This window comes from Rosa rugosa, chromosome 2, assembly GCF_958449725.1.
Source record: "Rosa rugosa chromosome 2, drRosRugo1.1, whole genome shotgun sequence".
NCBI classification, from domain to species: domain Eukaryota; kingdom Viridiplantae; phylum Streptophyta; class Magnoliopsida; order Rosales; family Rosaceae; genus Rosa; species Rosa rugosa.
Genome location: NC_084821.1, coordinates 49,847,852 through 49,867,537, shown reverse-complemented (window position 1 = coordinate 49,867,537; position 19,686 = coordinate 49,847,852). Strand labels below are relative to the sequence as shown.

Below are 19,686 nucleotides of genomic sequence, written 5' to 3'. Positions count from 1 at the left end.
AAAAACATTTTCTCTTCTGACCTCCAACACATTTTTCGAATATGCCAGGGGCGAAATAATATATTCATCACAAGTCAGAATAGGCCGTTACATACCCTTTGGCTGTCATTTAAGGGCATAGACAGACAAGAAGCTAGTGGTAGTACCCACAAGTGGTACATACATATAGTCCTACTCATTACACAATCAATACGTAGAACTAGCGGATATCCTCCTTCGGTACTACTCCAGAGACGCTAAAGAGACATAGATTTCCTAATACAAGGAATTTATTGTAATTAGATAAAACTAAAAACATAGAGAGACTAGGCAAACAGCCCAGCCCAAATTGCCAGCCCACTAGGTCTAAGGGGAAAAGCTAAGAGCCAAAAATGATGGGCCCAAGCCCAATCACAGTTCACCACCTCCAGCAGAAGTGCAAACCCACCGCCGCCGTGCCCAGGTGACCCGCCGCCGCCCACGTCCCAAGACTGCAACCACACCGTCATGACCCATCGCACCAAAACATCACCCCAGCCGCGTGCAAGAGTCCAGATCCAACCATAGTTGGAAGAAAAACCCGAGCAAACGGAGCAAGAAAATATCTTCGTCGATATGATCTGCCGCTGCCGCCGCATTCTGGAGAAAATTGGATCGGTCTCCAATCCACCCCCGACGCCAATCACCACCCTTGCGACGATGCCCAGACCCACCTTGCCACCCAGAAGCTTCGAACCAGATTGAGAGCAACCCACCACAATTATCTCCAAACCATCAATCCCAGAGGCCAGGGCAAATGAAATACCTGTCTGGCAGCAAAACTCCCGGCAACACGGTGACACCGGCGCTACCAGCGGTCGCCGCCGGACAGGATCGTTTACGTGACGAATTCGCTCTCTCGCGGCGCAAGGCTAGAGAGACTAGGGTTTTTAGTGGTTAACCAACCTCCAACACATTATGTCAAACAAAGAGAGGATAATTCTCAATCTTTAACTTATCATTTTTTTTTTCAAACGAAGCATCATTTCTTCTCAATCTCTCATTTAATTATAAGACACCTATTTTTTTTTTTTTTTAAATTCCCGAATTGCACAATCTATTTTTAAGCCGATATGACTTAGGCTTATCACTTATGTTAGTCTATTTTTTATTTTTTTTTAGGGGAAAGGAAGAGTATTCCATTGATATAAAATCATACGACCTTATAAGGTCAAGCTAGAGGGATTCACCGACTAATATCCCCCTGAAACTGAGACATAGAGCCTGCCTCTGACGAGTTAGTCTGCATGGAGTCAGAACGAGCCAACCTTGTAGTCAGCTGAATGAGTTTTGGGTTGTTCCTCCGGCCACGGGGCATGCCCTTTTTTTTTTCTATACCTTTTCAGCAGAAGTAATGGTCACCTCGAATAAACCTACAGAGTACATTTCCAGTCCTAAATTCTCAAGCTACAGCTCTGTAGGTGCAATCGCCAGGCTATGCTTAGGCTGTTTCCTATCCTCAACTGTGTCTTCTTCTCTTTGCCTCCTCAAACCTAAAACCCTAGCTGGCTCACTAGTTTCCTCTAGAAGAGATCAAATGGTGACACCACATTTCTCTTTATGGATCAAATTGAGAAAGTGAATGGCTGAAAACAAGGATGAGGTTAGAGCAGGAGGGATGTTTTCCCCAAAACTAGGGTTGGACAGCCCTAGCAGCCTCACCTTGCACTGCTTCAACCTCTACTGCACACAGACAAGCAACACCCACAGACAAGAAGCACCCACATAGTTAACCAAGTGTTCATACTTGAAGCACAATGTCTGTACGTTAGATGGAGAATCAGTTACCAGCCTTTTGAGCTGGATTGGGTCATTGATCGATAAAGTAAGCCAGACATGCACCAGGTCTTGTCGAAGTCCGCCTTGATCAATCGACATCACCGTGCCAATGGTTTCCTCGACCAATCGAGCAGTGGCTTTAGTCATTAACGCTGGTGGAAGGCCCTGAAGCTCCACTCAGATCCACATAAAATCCAGGGGAACTGCCGCAATGTTTGGAAACTTGTCCTAATCGTTCAACAAGATCATGGTGCACTAAGAACACCATGGTCCTCCCCTCTTCACACGAGCAATATCACTCTCGTTGGTGAGCGTGAACAAGAAACGTTCAGCCCTAGCCTGCACATCCATTGTTTCGGTAAACCTCCACATCTATCGGATTGTACTCCGGAATGAGTGTCCACTAATAGAACGACAACTATTCAGACACTCGCTGCACCAAGTATACCTTCCCCAGGCTCCTTAAGGTAATTTCCTAGATTGACCGTCTCTTCGCCATCTTTGAGCGACAGTTTGGTCGCTAGGCTGACTGTAATAGAAGCAATTGTTGCAGCCATGAAAGAGGCGGCGCACAGCTAGAATCTCATAAAACCCTAACCCTAGTAGAACGTGGGGGGGGGGGGAGAGAGAGAGAGAGAGAGAGAGAGAGAGAGAGAGAGAGAGAGAGAGAGAATTTGAAATAAGGATTAAATACATGTTTAATCCTTCTTTTTTTCTTAACCTTACGAATATAAAAGAATTATTAAATGAACCTAAAAAAAAAAAAACCGCATAGCATAGTATATAAATGTATTCCCAATCAACCAAGAGGAATTATATGAGACCGTATGAAGAAAATCAAATTCATAAGATACATATAGCCCATGAATAAACTTCAATATCAAATAATAAAAAAGATAAGAGAGTTGAAGAAGTTAGAGTTAACACTAAGGTTGCTTATATTCATTCTCATCTATTTATGAATTTTTCTTTCAGAGGTCAACAAAATGAGAGCAGCAGCCTAAACCGTTAGAATGGGGTTGTGCAAGACCAACACAATTGTCATATTGTTAGGCTATGCATTGGAGTGTTGCACCCTAGTTGGTGAGAATTTGTCCGTTTTTATTTAATTATTTTTTATGGGAGACATTTACATGAATGATTTGTCAGCAAAAGTGTATAATTTTTTTTTTTTATTAATAGGAGGCTTTTTGGTTATGAACAATATAATTCGTTGGCAAAACTGTATCAAATTTTATATTTTTTATGGGTGGGTTTTACCGGTGAAGTATTCATCGAAGAAGATGTGTGTATATATATTTTAATGGGAGACATTTTGCAACAAAGAGACCTTCAACATAGCTGTATCCCTTTTTAATATCTAAAACAAGATTTTTTTTTTTTTTTTTTTTTTTTGCAAATATTCAAAAACCCAGGATTTTCCCATCATAAAATATACTAGCCATATTATCTAAAATCTCTCTCATTTTTTTTTTGAAAATAATATGACAACTCTTTTATTGATCAGCAAAACCATATATAACAGTTTAACCATGAGGGGCCGAAAAAAAAACATTACCTAAACAGTATCTTTTTAAAGACCATGAAGCACATCAAAAAACAGTTCAACTTTCATCCATGAGAATCAACAAGCACAGATGAACATAAAGACCTTGGCGTTATATTTCTTAATTAATGGAAGAGGAAGCATGCTCCAAGAGTATAGTACCACCTCCTTCCACGACTTCCTCCATTGTAGCTTCCACATCAATTCCCTCACCAAATTAAAGCTTGTGCATTAACAATTTTCACCTCCATAGCTTGCGCAATCAAAGCTCCAACCTCACCCTTTGCCCCATCCACCTTAGGAAAGCGAGTATTCCTAGGTCTGGGATCCTTTTTCTTGTACTGGTTCTTACTTCCGTTTGGTTGACCTCTCTTCTTAAGTGGTGAAATGTGAATAACACCATTCTCATTAGGAAGATTTAAACCATCATCCAATGCCAGAGGAGTAGAAATCGGTGCCATTTCTAGCTTGGTTGTCTTCCCAGCTTGAACCAACTCAGTTGGAGGTCCTGCCTAACTCCTAGAATCAGAATGATATGGGTAAGCTCTTTCTGCATGATCATCGTGGTTGATTCCTCTGAAGTCGGAGTCCACCCCAGAATAGCCTACAAGTCAAAAAGGGAGAAACCCACCATCTTATCAAAGAAGTCAGTGTTGGGGAAGCTGCAATACCTGTGACCAAAGCCAGAGCTGAAACCCAAGATGTGGAGGAAAAAACCGAGATTTCCATGCTAGGGTTAGGGTTAGCACCGTTTCCCTATTTCGAAAACCCGATCCAGAGAGACCCAGCCGAAACTTTATGCTTCTGTTGTGGAGCAGTCACTGTTGATCCAGCCGCCGCTTCAGGTCGTAGCACCGACGACCCAATTTCAGCCACTAGCAAGGCTCCCAAAGGCTTAAGGTTTAAAACCCTAGCCACTACAGCTGAGGGCGGATTTGATCCTGAGACGCGACTGCCACCAACTCGGTTAGTGAACCCCGTAGCCAAGCTTTGCCCCGCAGCTGCTACATGCGTCTTCTCTGCTTGGGCCTCCAGAAAGCCGTCTTTATCGTCCACCCCGTCAAAAAGCCAACCATAGTTCTTAAACAAGCCCCTAACCCTATTATAATCCAAGTCCACTTCAGCCGCCTCCCCCATCGCAAAACGAAAGGTCCAGGTGGTCTAAAGGCGCCTACGAATATCCAAAACCACTCTAAAGCGCAGCTCAAGTAGTGAGCACTGCAGGGAAAAGGGATCGGCTCTTAAATACCGACCCATTGACGGCTCAATGAGAATCAGGGACTCCTCCGTTCGCAGTTATAGCGGCAACCGACGTACAACCACCTAAGTCTCCAAGGATTGCAAAGCCACATCCCTCACTCTGATCACTCAATCCATCATACTCCGCTAGAAGGATCACAAGACCATTTTAAAACCAGGGTCCCCCATGTAAAATCTTATTGTAATTCTCCTTACGGCGAAAACGGAAGAGAAAACGGCCATCCGACAAATCCGAGATGGATAGTCGTTCCCCTAAACCCCAAATCGCCGCTAAGGTCCCTGACACCCCCTTCTCATCACCCTTCTTTTGTTGAACCAGCCTCCCAAGCAAATAGGAGAGGTCCCCCGCAATAGCAGCTGAACCCACCTCTCCAAAATCCACCACCGCACCCTCACTTAGCGCCAAAGCCGCAGCCAGCCTGGAAGCCATGTTTTCCGCCATTTGGAATAAAGAAAGTATGCAAGAAACTTGAGAAAAAGCCCTAGTTTCACAACCCTAGTAGAGGGGCTAAATAAAACTATTTAATTGCTTTTGTTTTTGTAAAATTTCTCTCATTTGTTTATTATTTAATTTCAAAAATAATATAGTAAATTGAATTCTAATGCGAAAAAATTAAATGCAATAACATTTCTTACACATGAGAGCATCGCCTTCTGCATCTGCAATATTGCCCGTGCATGAAAGTTAGGTAATAAGAAACTAGAAACTACAAAAAGATATAAGGTGTTTACAGTTCCATCCAAGACGGTCGTCTTCTTGGCAAAAAAATTTCGATTTGGTGGAGGTGATGAGAGTATCGCTCTCTTGAATTTCGGTGGCTGGGTACATCAGAATTGTCTTGGGTTTCTTCCTTGACTTTTTGATCTGGATGGCATTTGTTGCTGGTTGCTTCGCGATGGTACGGCAGCTATAGTCTTCCCATCGATGGTTGTTGGTAGTGATGTGGCTGCCCTTGTGTTTGTTTATGTATTTTGTTTGGTTTTTTTTGGTCATATATTGATGTTGTTAGGTCCTTGTTATTTGTAATATTTTTTCTTTAATAAAAGTTCTTGTTTGACCCAAAAAAAAAAAAAGTTCAATCTTAGACATAAGATTTATTCACTCAAATATGTTGATTTGTTAGCTATATTTAAGAGAAGAGAGTTTGTTAGCCAAAACAAAATTTTTTACTTAAATACCCCTTACATGTTAAAATACATGAAAATAAATTAATTAGCAATGGTAAACAAGTAAACCACAAATAATAATAAATAAAAAATTTGCATAAACTGTTTGTAACCACATACCTTCTTTTGGTAACTTTCTCCATGACTACCTCTTAAATGTGAGAAATACTTACCTAGAGGAGTATGGGTCCTCATGCATGGGTGTTCACCCCCCATTTACCATTGGATTTTTTCTTTGCTATTGGCTTCTATCCCATTTCGGTGGCTTCAGTTCCTTTTTGGATTGGGTCTCTCTGGTGGAGAAGAGAAAGTTAGTGTGTGGGTTTGGTTCTAATTAATCGTCCCATTACCTTGGTTTCGAATGGATTAATTTGTAATTTGCGGGATTGTACTGGCAGTGATTATTCAGATTTTATCCCCTCGATATGGCTCTTTTCGTTATCTTTTGGCTCCGAGCAGCGGCAAATGTGTTAGTATTGTAGGAGATGACCTATCCATGTGAATTTAAGTTGAGTTGTAATTTTCCTTGTCAAGTTTATTTATAATTGGGCCTTGTTTTGGGCTCTTCCATTAGGTTCATACCCTTTGGTTTTTATTAATGAATGCATTCATTAATTCCAAAAAAAAAAATCTTTCTCCATTAATCCGTGTGGATATTTCTATTTTCTAGCATCAATAATGGCTAGATATATATAAACATCACAGAGAAACATCACAGGTTAATATGTTGTCCTCTCCACAGTCAAGTCGGTTAGTTACTCTATTTTGTTCAATGGCTCACCTACGGGTTTTATCTTGCCTTCGTGGGGTATCCGACAAGGGGATCCCTTATCCCCATACTTGTTTATTCTGTGCGCAGAGGGACTTTCTGCACTTATTTCCTCTCGTGTTCAGAATGGTATCATTAAAGGTCTCACTATGACTCCTACAACTCCTACTATTCACCCTCTTTTATTTGCAGACGACAGTTTTTTGTTTGGAGAAGCTTCAAGCCGTGAATGTCAAGCTTTTAAACAGGTACTGTCCATCTATGCAAGAGCTTCTGGTCAACATATTAACCTACAGAAATCTACTGTTGTTTTTAGTGGTAATGTTAGCCAGCGAGTCAGGACTTCTTTAGCCTCGATACTCGGAGTGCAGTGTGTTGACGAGCATGGCTTGTATTTGGGTTTGCCTATCCATGTTGGACATAACAAGAAGGACATTTTTGCCTACTTGAAAGAGAGGTTATCCAAGAAACTCATTAGTTGGCAGTCCAAAATATTGAGCTCAGGCGACAAAGAATTACTCATTAAAGTTGTAGCCCAGACTTTGCCTAATTATGTGATGAGTTGCTATGCTTTGCCAAAGTCCATGTGTGATGATTTACAGCAACTCTGTTGTCAATTTTTCTGGGGAAGTACAGATGATAAAAGAAGAATTCATTGGAGGTCTTGGGAGAGGATGTGTCTCCCTAAGGACAAAGGCGGTATGTGGTTTAAACACCTGCATTCGCACAACTTAGCCATGCTCTCGAAACAAGGTTGGAGGCTTCTTGCAAACCCGGATTCTCTTGTGGCCCGAGTCTTCAAAGCAGTGTATTATCCGTTTGGATCTTTCCTAACAGCTGATAGGGTGACCGACCTTCTTACTCATGGAGAAGTCTTATGGAGGCAAGACCGGTCTTGCAAGCAGGCTTGTTGTGGCGTATTGGCAATGGCCAATCAGTTAGAATTTGGGACGATGAGTGGATCCCTACTGTCTCTCATTACTCTTTATCTCGATCCTCGGACTCGGTCTTTGAGACAGTCTCTGACTTGATTAATCATGATTCATTTTCATGGGATATCCCTGCAGTTCACTCTTGCTTTGAACCTTCTGTAGTGGCCCAAGTCTTGGCAATCCCTCTAAGTAGGCGCTTTGACAGAGATAAGCCTGCATGGAAGCTCGATAAGAAAGGTTACTTCTCGGTCAAATCTGCATACAAAATTGCATGTGACTTCTCTCTCGGTACTTTATTTGCCTCAGCCTCCACGGGGGATCCATATGGTCCTGTCTGGAAAGCTTTGTGGAAGGCACAGGTCCCTAGCAAAGTTGCCATCTTTGGCTGGAGAGCGATTCACAATCTGCTTCCCACACGATCTGCTTTATCCTTGAAGGGTTACACGGGTACAATGCAGTGCGTTATGTGCTCTACCCATGTGGAAACTTTAGAGCACCTATTTTGTCATTGTAGTTTTGCGCGTGAGATCCTTGGTGCACCGCCGTTCTCTATTCCCATTTCATCCTTGTGCTGGAAAGATTGGATCTTGGATCGAGTCTTGTCACTATCTTCAGGGGCCTTTGACCAGCTACTAGTGTTGCTTTGGAGTATTTGGAAAAACCGTAACGATAAGCTATGGCACGATCAAGTTCAACCGAGTGCTACTCTGGTGGCCAAGGCTATGTCTTGGCATGAGGAATATCTACAGGCTAACTGCTCTACTAGTACTCATTCTCCTCGTCGACCTAAGCCCCGTAAAGAATGGGTTGCCCCAGATGGGGAGTGTTTGAAAGTTAATGTGGATGGAACGTTTCTACCTTCGATTCCGTACGGTGGCACGCGCGGGAGGTGTGATCAGGAACTCTCATGGACAGTTTATTGCTGGCTTCTCATTCCGAATGGATTTTGTTAGCTCACCCTTACATGCTGAGTTGCTTGCCTTGAAGAATGGGCTGGAATTGTTGCAGGCTATGAGTATTACTTGTGCTACTATTGAAAGTGATTGTTTAGTCGCAGTACAGACTATTAACTCCTTAACCCCATACCTATCTCCTTTGGGTGCATTGATTGTGGATATTCAAGGACTACTAGCTGCCAGCAGGGACTTCAACCTCTCACATGTTCCTCGTCAGGCTAACACTGTGGCACATAGGTTGGCTAATTATAGTTTTGAATGTAATGTTCACCTTGAATGGTTCTCTATTGCTCCAGAGTTCATCCTGGATGCCCTTTTGTACGATTTTAATCGTATCTAGTAATAAAATCTTCTCTTTTCCTCAAAAAAAACATTACAACTTATTGAGAAATATAACTTCATTGATGTTCATACAAACAATGACCTCGTTAATTATAAAAACAGTTGAAGTATTCATGCAATATCAGTTTCTTGAACTGCAAGTTGAATTTCAATGCCCTATATGATCTTTAGGTGTAGAAGGTACTGGTACGCCTATCCTCTTCACCATAATACTCTCCATTTTCACATGCAGCCTAGGCCTAGCCTTCTCTTCTGCAATCGTAATAATGAAATTAATTAAAGATCCATAAGAAGTCAAGAAAGGAAGAGGATGCATGCCCTTTCTCCCCAGCTACCATCATTTCATTTCATTTCACCAAAACTAAAATGCGATCAACCGTTTAGCTACATTTGAACAGAGTCCAAACATGCATTCATTTTTTTTTTTTCCCTAATCTCTTATAAAATATATATTGCTCAAGGAAAAGAAGCCATGGCCAAAAAATTTAAGAAGCTATGTGTGTGTGCGTGTGTGTGTATTCTGTAAAATGTATATCTTCTACGTTCATATGCAAGAATCAACATCGCAAAAATGAGCCAAATACACGTTTGGTCATCTCATCTGTGCAAACCAATACTATTAGCCGAATAAAATTATATATAGTACTGAAAATGATTCAAATGGCTGAATGGTTTCTAATTTAATATGGCTGGTTTTTTAGCATTCATTCTTGCATAGAGAACTCGGGAATCATGAGAGAGAGAGAGAGAGAGAGAGAGAGAGAGAGAGAGAGAGAGAGAGAGTAACTGGTTGTTGGCATTTCGGAAACTTCAGCATGGACTATGTTGGACGAGAACAACACCAATAAAATGAAGGGAATCATGAAAACATGGCAGGCCTTCTGAACCATTTTAGTATGTGTCTATAGTATATATCCCTCAATGTTTGAGGGTTTCTTTTATACTAATAAGTTTTCTGGACAAAGTCAGATGTTATCGGCCTTCTTTTTTTTTGGTCGAAAAGAGAAGAAGTCAGTCAATGTTTTTGAAAAGAAAATAAAGTCAGATGATTGATCGCCCAAAGTCTCTCTTTTTTTTTTGGTCGAAAAGAAAGGAAGAAGTCCGGTCGCTCTCCACAATGTTTTTCAAACTTGAAGATATACATGAACGTATCATAACTCCGGTCGCTCCCCACAATTTAGCTAGCAATACTACTAGGCGATGATGAAAAATGTAGCGGTATATTTGACATGGTCCATATTCTTCTCCTGGAATTCATGACTTTCGACTTTTCACTCGTCTTTTTTAATTGGATCCGGCTCCTCTAAAGTGAGGAGTCTGTAAATTTACTTGAATTTCATAAAATCTTGACTCTTTATCTTATCGAAGGGCTCTGAAAAGTGACACATCATTCTTGGATCAGTTTTTGGTTTTCTACTCTAACTCTAGTTAAGGTGACGTTAGTTGTCGTTAACTCCAACCAAAAAAAAAACTCTCCTATGCGTTAAAGACTGCTTGGAGTCAAAGTCTTTCTTCTATGCGTGACTTGCTACGTTGTTCTTTCTCTGCGCTTCTATGGAAAATCGTCCATGATTACAAGAAGGCATGAATACAATCAGGTTCCTTTTTTGAAACGGCCTCTTGATACTTTATTTGATATATGAACTAATTGGTTTCTGAAAGTCAAATAGTTCTACATAGAATGAATTAGGTTAAACTCTCTTGTTCGTCAATCCATATACTTTTATTTGTACAGGAACTAGGTTAAAATCTAGTTAAATTTTTTTTTTTTTTTTTTTGAGATGAATGGTGTCAAACTTTATTAAAAAGAAGTAGCTAGTGATTACAAAGTTCATGAGTAATAACCTCATGAAGAAAAGAAGGAACAGAAGAATAAAAGAGAGCTTGGCCCGTAGCAGATGCCTGGGCAGCCATTAGATGAGCTGCCTTATTTGCATCTCTTCTTGTATGCACTATCCGAACATTAGGCAGTGCTTCCAACAACACTCCTAGGTCTTCATATATACGCCCTAGTCTAGACAAGTTAACTCCAGAACTAGATAGCTGCTGTTTAATAACCAAAGAATCTGTCTCCACAATTGCAGGCTGCAAGGACTGCTCAATTATAAGCTCCAATGCCTCCTTGCACGCGAGAAGTTCAGCATGCTCAGCTGAGAGCAACCCCCATATTGGCCTTCCTTTACTCACAAGAAAGTTTCCTGAACTGTCTCGCAAGACCAAACCAATGGCACCTGCTCCAGAAGCAGTCACAAATGCCCCATCGATATTTATTTTGATACAGCCAATTGGAGGACTTTGCCAACGAACCTCCCTATAAGCGCCTCTACCACGATCAAGATTACAAGAATTATGATAGATATAATCTTGTAGCCTGGAAGTGGAAAATAAAACAACATCCCCCACACTCCTGGCTTTACCTTCCCAAACTCTAGTATTCCTTTCTTTCCACACACTCCACAAAAGAAAGATAAAGAGATCAAACAGAGTTGAAGACAACCTACTCGAACAAAACATAATCCATTCCAGAATTCCCATTCCATCTGATTCAGTAGTGAAACATACCTGAGCCAGCGTAACATTGGAACGCAAAACTTCACGAGTAAAGGTACAATCCCGGCACAAATGCAGTGTAGATTCAATCCTCCCAATGCAAAGTACACACAGTTGGGAGTCAAGAGGAACATGTTTTGTCACCAACCTTTCCAGAGAAGGAAGAATATTGTGACAAATCTTCCACATATTCACTTTAGTAGTAGCTGGAACCTTAGCTTGCCAAATTCGCTTCCAAAATTGGGGAGTCGTACCAACCAACATCATTGGTCTCCCCACATATTCAAAGCAAGCATGTCTGTAAGCTGTCTTTACAGAGAACTCTCCTTTTTTTTCAAGTCGCCATGCAATCCTGTCATGCACTAGACGTCTAGAGAGAGGGATTGCCAAGATAGCTTCTGCCTCTACCCCATTAAACAGGGACCGGATTTTAGCCTCATCCCACACACCTGGTGCACAAAATAATTCCCCAACAGTCATATTCTCATTATACCTTGTCCGACCAGAGATGGGAGCGGAATTTGGTAACCCTGGCACCCAAGCATCAGTCCAGACACTCACCATATGCCCAGCACCCACCTGCCAATACGAACCTGATTTTAACAAATCTCTCGTCCCAAAAATGCTCCTCCAAGAATAAGATGGAGCACTATGGGTCGAAGCATGCCAAAAGGAACTATCAGGAAAGTATTTTGCCTTAAAAATTCGAGCAATGAGAGACTGCGGATTGCTAGCTAACCTCCAAGCTTGCTTTGCAAGCATAGCTAGGTTGAAATCAGATAGACTTCGAAATCCCAAGCCTCCCTCTTCTTTAGGAAGGCAAAGCTTCTCCCAAGCTTGCCAATGTATCTTTCTTTTGTCATCTGTACTCCCCCACCAGAACCTTGCACACATTTGTTCCAAATCCTCACAAAAATTCTTTGTTAATTGAAACACACTCATGGCATATGTAGGAAGGGCTTGAGCTACAACCCGAATTAGAATGTCCTTTCCTGCTCCACTAAGTATTTTCCCTTGCCAACTCTTTAACTTCTTGGCCAAATTATCCTTTATGTACTGAAAAGTTGCTGTTTTCTTACGTCCCACGTAGGTTGGCAACCCTAAATATCTTTCATGAGACTCCACTATTTCTACTCCCATTAACGAAGCCACTTCCTCCTGCAAATCTGTGCTAACATTTTTACTGAACACAACTGAGGATTTATTAAAGTTCACAAGTTGTCCTGAAGCTCGGCCATAAATGTCAATCACATTCTGTATCTCATAACATGCCTCAAGCGAAGCCTCTGCATACAGCATACTATCATCCGCAAACAGTAAATGATTAACAGAAGGGGCACCATGACAAACCTCAATACCTGGCAGCAAGCCAAGATGTTGTTTCTGTTGTAGAAGAGCAGAAAAACCTTCTGCACCAATCAAGAACAAATAAGGTGACAAGGGGTCACCTTGCCTCAAACCCCTGCTAGGTGTAACAAGTCCTCTAGGCTTTCCTCTAATCAAAAAGGAAAACTTTACTGAGTTTACACACTGCATTACCAAGTCAATCCAAACTCGAGAAAAACCAAATCTTTCTAACACCCTCTCAAGGAATTCCCATTCCATTCTGTCATATGCCTTGCTTAAATCCAATTTCAGAGCCATATAACCATCATGCCCTACTCTTTTGTAATCCTTGAGGTCGAGAACTACATCAGTTTGAAAACTTCATAGATCTTCCTGTGAGTTAGGCCGAATACTCTAATCTATTAATAGGCTCCTTCCTCTGTTCTTTGACATACACACTAAACCGAAAGTCTTGCTTTCAATGACTCCCCAAGCCATGACCTATTTGATCCTTCAGAACCAGCTTTAGCATTGAGTAAAGAAAAGAAGTATTCGCTATTGGATCCTTCAGTCGTGTGGACGTACATCATATATATATATATATATATATATTTTATGTATCTAGAACTATATCAGTTTGGTTTCTTTATCAGTTTATCTATGCTTAATGTAAAGTCTATGAACAAAGTGCATATTTGGACAAGAGAGAAAAATATGGATTGCTATTCCATTAAAACAATATTACTCATATTGAAAACTTCATATTTAAACAACATATAACGGAAATTGCATAAACTCATATATAGCTTGCTGTCAATCTAATAATCCTAATGAATAAAAGATTGCAGCTTCCATTAAATTATTAATATTTCTATACTTGTGAATTGTTGTATCTTGTAGTTAATATTTGTCTTGTATTATTACATATGCATGACAGTACAACAAGTAATTTGGATGAGGGCATCAATAAGTCTCTTGATTGGATTCCTCGAATAGGTATGCAATTTGATACAGTAGATGCTGCATTTCAATTTTGGCGTAAGTACGGAGGTCGAACTGGTTTTGGGGTTCGAAAAGTGTATGCAAATAAGAGTCGAATAGATGGACAAATTACTATAGTTAGATTTGTGTGCTCAAAAGAGGGTAATCGAGTAGCAGATAAACGAGATCATCTAACAAAGAACCCTAGAGCAGAAACAAGAACAAACTGTCTTGTACGATTGGGACTGCAATTCAATAGAGAAAGTAGCAAGTTTGAGGTTCATGATTTTGTACATGAGCATAATCATCTTCTGCATACTCCAGAAACGTGTCACATGATTCTATCTCAACGGAATCTAACAGATAGCCAAGCTATTCATATTGATTTTGCAGATGACTCTGGACTTAAACCAAAGGCTGCACACCAATTTTTCAGTCAACAAGTTGGTGGGAAGGAAAATCTTGGATACATTGAAAGAGATCAAATAAATTACTTAAGAAGTAAGCGGCAAAAGGATATGGCATATGGAGAAGCAGGCAGCCTCCTTATATAATTTATGTTTTAATCTTTAATGTATGTGCTTGGTGCTGTAATAATCGGATTAATGGCTAGATATATAAGAATATCATGATGAGAGTGGTAGAGAATCAAAGGTTGAGGATATGGATTAATATTCAATTGAAGAAACCAAAACAAGCCACTGATATAGCATCCAAACCACTGGATATAAGGCTTGAGCACTCAAAGTTTCTTACAGCATCCAACCCAAAAAAATGAGTAAAGGTGAAGAGCAAAAGTCACCTTTTGGCCTTTAATAACTAATACCAAATCATACTCCGTATTCACCTGAACAAAATTTAATTTCAATACAAAATTTTGAGCTTGGCAATTCATCGAACACGTTATGTGCATCTATCAGACTCCACTACCATTCACTCCAGCTAGTCAAAAACAAAAAACCCAAACAGCCGATGTCATACTTCAGCAACCATCTTTGAGTCTGCGCTTCCTATAATATGAAAATTACATGTTTGAATAAATCAAATTACCTCAAAGTAAACGATAAAAAGGAAGAACGGATCCTTGCACGCCAAAGGAACTTTAAGGAAAGTTCTTCTGTTTCTCGATCACCCAGATTGTATGTATGCCTTCTTGTATCCGTAGGCGAGTTTCCATGGAAGCACAGAGCAGAGCAGAGCAGGTTTTGACGCCAAGCAGAGTCTTTAACGCAGAGGAGAGTTTTTTTTTTGGCTGGAGTTAACGACAACTAACGTCACCTTAACTAGAGTTAGAGTAGAAAACCAAAAACTGATCCAAGAATGATGTGTCACTTTTCAGAGCCCTTCGATTAGATAAAGAGTCAAGATTTTATGAAATTCAAGTAAATTTACAGACTCCTCACTTTAGAGGAGCCGGATCCTTTTTAATTAAGTAGAACAAATGATTAGCCGGCCTGCATCTTCATTTGTTAATTACATTTTAGTTTTGAATGTCTTAGCTTATATTTATATCATTTTATTTACATTTTGACCAGCATCCTCTAAGACTGACGAACCACAGTCAGTAACTAAATGCTGATCAGCTTAATCGAACCTTGACAAGCACGCCACACCCAAGACCTTAATTATTTGTATGAGCATTCCCAAGTCTATTAAAAGCACGACTTAGGCCCCGTTTGGGATTGCTTCGCTTTAAAAAAAAAAAAAGCTTTTATTCAAAATTTTAGATTTTATTGTGTTTGGTAAATAAATAAAAAGCAGCTTTAATTGAAAGTTATAGGTTACTGGCAGCAGATTTTAGACCGGAACAAATTCTTTTCACGCACTTAGGCACACCTAGACCGGAACAACTTCTTTTCTAGTTTCGACGACTCAACACCAGGAACAGGCTGAATAGTCATCCTCTCGAGCACAGGTGAATTCAAAAGCAGATATCTGATGAAATCTAGCTCAGCTTTGACATCTCTGATGCCGTTTACGAACACATATTGCAGTTGGTTGAATGAACATCTCCTGTTGTCATCTAACCAAGAATTCCCTTTTCCAACAATCTTTCCCATGGGAAGACCTGAATTTTCAGTTCTTGCAGAGCTGGACAACTTCTTAAAAGGCAAAGAGTAGTAAAACTCTCCTCCAAACTAGTTAAGCTTAGAGTTATATGAAGACAGTTCAGATATAGACATGGTCTGCGCAGTTTTACTGGCAAGGCACCAATAGCCAGATACATTAAGGAGCAACAGTAGAAATCGAGCCTCTGAACCTGAGGCAGGCAACTTAGAATCTTGACCAAATTGCTAGAACTGCCAGAAACCTGTCTTTGGGAAACATAGAATTCAAAAGTTTCCAAACCAATAGAGACATCAACAAGATTTGAGGTATTCACCAGAAGAACATCCTTAAAAGAAGGGGAGTGAAATTTGCACTCCCCAAACTACAATCTGTACTCCCACTATCAATTTTAATATTTTTATATGTTCTCTTCATACGTCTTTCCGATATTGCCCTTACATATTACAATATTTTTCTTCACAGTCTCTCTCTCTCTCTCTCTCTCTCTCTCTCTCTCTCGTACTCTGCTTTCAAAGCAAAGAATCTTGGTTAAGCTGGAGATATGAATTTATACAACTTGCCACACATTTGGCGGAAGCGGCAACGACGGAGACGTAGTTGTGGTAGGTGGAGGACTAGAGGAGGAGGTTGACTCAAAGCAAAAGCCGCCGCCGTGGAGGTAGAGGAGGAGGGGGAGCTTCCGGTCGGCGGATATGGGTAGGATTATGCCAGCCAAGATGGGTGGGTCGGTTGAGATGGTGACGTGTTTGGATTAGACCCCGGTGGGACTTTGTCGAGGAGGGATGGGTTCGGTGGATGGTGCCGTCTTTGTGGACGGAAGAAGAGGAACTCGTGTTAGACCGTCGGAGTTATCGGCGACGACGACCATTGGAGAAATGGTAGAGTAGTGTTGATGGTGAATGATTGATTGAAAAGGTTTAATTGGGTGGGTGTAGTGTGGATTTATGCGGAGATTGAACTAATTGTTCTGTGTATTTGTGAGTGAACTAATTGTGTTTGCATTAAACCAAAAAATAAAAAAACTTGCCACACGTTTGGAAGGGATGAGCATGAGCTGATCCAAGTCGTGGGATGTGGGAAGATGATATATTTGTAGGGGTTTCTCTTATGCCTTCTAGAGTAAAAGGAAGCTCAATAAAACATCTAAACCATATGGTCATTCTTGAGAAAGCAAAACCCAGAAAACAAAATCAAGTTTGAAAGATTTGTGTTTCAATTAAGTGTAGAATTTTGGTATCAATTTAGAAGATTTGTGTTTTAAAATCGGGCATCAATTTTGGTATCAATCCTTCTTCATTGTATTCATTTGGCAATGAATCTGGGCAGTTTAATATTCTCTTCTGTTTTGGAGAGGATCAATAACTTAATATAGCAGCTTCATATATCCAAACCAATAATTGATATAAAAGATATTGTCAATTTAGTTTTGCTTTTTGCATTTCAGCCATAGAAGAGAGATGAGAGAAAACTGAAAGAAGAAGAGATGAGATCGAGTAGGTGGAAATGCCAGAGAGAGAGAGTTTGGGAAGCTGAGAATAATGGCAAATGTGGAATAGTATAATAAAAAGATAGAAATAGAAGTAAAAAATATTAAACAAATGAAAGGGGAGTGCAAATTGTAATTTGGGGAGTGCAAATTTCACCCGTCAAATTAAGGATGGGGAGTGAAATTTGCACTCCCCATCAAGGAATTTGAGATTAGGTGCGTCAATCATGAGATGGCTGACCAAAGTCAAACTCTCAAGCAAAGGACAGCAAATAATCAGGTGTTCGAACACATCTTGGGAAAAGATAACATTCTCAAAGTCAAGGCTCTTCAAACTCCTGAACCCTTTGAAAGTGGATGGAGGTTCTATCAAATAGCTGGATAGCTCTAAACTAATTACATCTTGACAAGAAAACAAACATGAAGGAATCTTGTATCGCTGCTCCTGATGGTGAAGTATGAATTCTTTGATAGAGTTCCTTGATACATGAAGAATCCATCGATCAAAGTCTTTACTAGCTAAATGAGCTCGAAAAAGCTTGAACTTGTGTATGGGGCCAATGTGAGCTAAAAGTACATGATCAACAATGTCCGCAAAGGTAGTATATCATTGTGAGCTGAGCGACACTGATAATCAAACACAAGATGTTGAAGCATTGCTGCTTTCTACCTCCACTGGCTTGATAGAACACTTGTCCTCACTGCGTCCTTCATTGGCAAGCATGACAATATTATTTCCATGATATGACTTGGTAAGTCTATCCAACTCCATCTCCACTTCCAATTGGAATTGGGCGGTGCTTTTTGCTCTACATCACGTCCCTGTCGTTGACACTGACAATGCATCAACATATTACAACAACCATTAACCAAACCAAAATTTGGAATATCACTAAAATGGATACTAAACGCAATAACATGAGCCCATGAGAGTTGATAAGCAACAGGGTGAGCATCCAATTATCTTATGGACTTTGTTGGGCTGGGAACTTTGGGCCTTTATTTGCTAGGGTTTCCCACACTTGGGGCAGTAGGGCTGCTTGGATGGGCCTGACGTTGGATTTGTTGGGCCTGGACTGGTGCTGGGCGTTATATTTTATTTCTAATTGTTTTATGTAAGAACTCCTTCTCCTATGGGAAAGGAGTTCGTAGGTTCTCTTTGAGATATGCCACCAAGAATGCCCATGACATTTGTGTCCTTGATTTCCATAGATGTTTTAGGTAGTTTTTGGCTGACTTTCATGATCTTTAAAAATGTTGAATTGTTTAGGTAATGATTTTTTTGACAGTCCCATCGGGATGGATTGTTATTTGTAATTTCGCTGACTAATACAATGAGTTGACATATTTCTAAAAATAATAATAATAATAATAATGTTTAACATATTAAAAAAAATAGAAAATGGTAGAATCATATCTAAGACTGGTTCCAGTAGTCACCTATGAGAGTGCTTATGTTTCTTCCTTCACTTTTGGGCTGCAGTTGAGCTTCATTAACTCTCTATCCATTGCACTATCTTTTCCTATAAACTAGCAACTTCTACACATGCTAATATGTGGTCATGAAATTTTGAACCATAAGAAAGGTCATAGAAGTTGTTCATGAAAAAAAGGCACACACCAACAAAGTGGTTCTCTAAGCCCTTGGAGTTAGTTCTCTTTTATGTGGAGAATTAGATTAGGATAAAGTTAAGGGTTCATCCTTTAATGTAACAAAAAAGAATAAAGAAAAAACACTGCGGTTCCCTCGCCACCTTGAGGTAATATCTTGTTGGAAATTATATCATATTACTCCAAATTTTCTTACCAATAATGGGCACTATTAATATGTCTGCAGAAGAACCCTACAGGATGAGCATTGGAAACTTGTATATTGAATTATTGATGGAACAAAGTAATCATTCTGTACTGGAGAATGATAGTGACAATTGGGAGCCTTTGAATGAAATCCATCTAGCTTCTTCAATTGTAGGAAGATAATATATTTGAACCCGAGATAACTCTAGTTTAAGCGTTGAAAATTGACGGATTGTATTGTTGAACAATAAGTAAAAGAGGCTCTTTAATCCACAAAAATTGAGACCACGGAATATCAAAATAATTAATCATATATTTAAATTTTATAATATTTCGGAATATTAAAACTCTAGTCACCTAATTTTTTCCTATAACTCCCTAGAGATGTAACCTGTTCCATAGAGCAACTTAAATAGCCAGTCAGGTCAAAATGTACGAGTTTCATGCAATACTCGTGTCAGTGACAATGATTTGTGCACGGACTCAGATATCTCTAGCAGCATGGGGCTCCTAGCTAGCTTTGCCAAATTGACCACGCGCCGATCACCAAGACTGCATTTCATCACTCTGCATTCTGAAAATGACTCATCATTCTCTGCACAGGACTGGAGGAGCTTGAAGAAAACCCAACCCTAGAAAGCCCGTGAACATCCCAAAGTATTTACATATTTTCCTCTTCTTTCTCTCTTCCCATATATTTTGTCAAA

At 40.1% G+C, this 19,686-nt stretch overlaps 1 protein-coding gene across 1 annotated transcript; it reads left to right on the top strand.

Annotated features, from left to right (window-relative positions):
• Nucleotides 1-13,571: 13,571 nt before the first annotated feature.
• On the top strand, nt 13,572-14,180 carry LOC133730917 (protein FAR1-RELATED SEQUENCE 5-like). The gene has a single exon (XM_062158419.1). It carries the CDS (start codon nt 13,572-13,574, stop codon nt 14,178-14,180), a length of 609 nt encoding a protein of 202 aa, XP_062014403.1.
• Nucleotides 14,181-19,686: the final 5,506 nt, after the last annotated feature.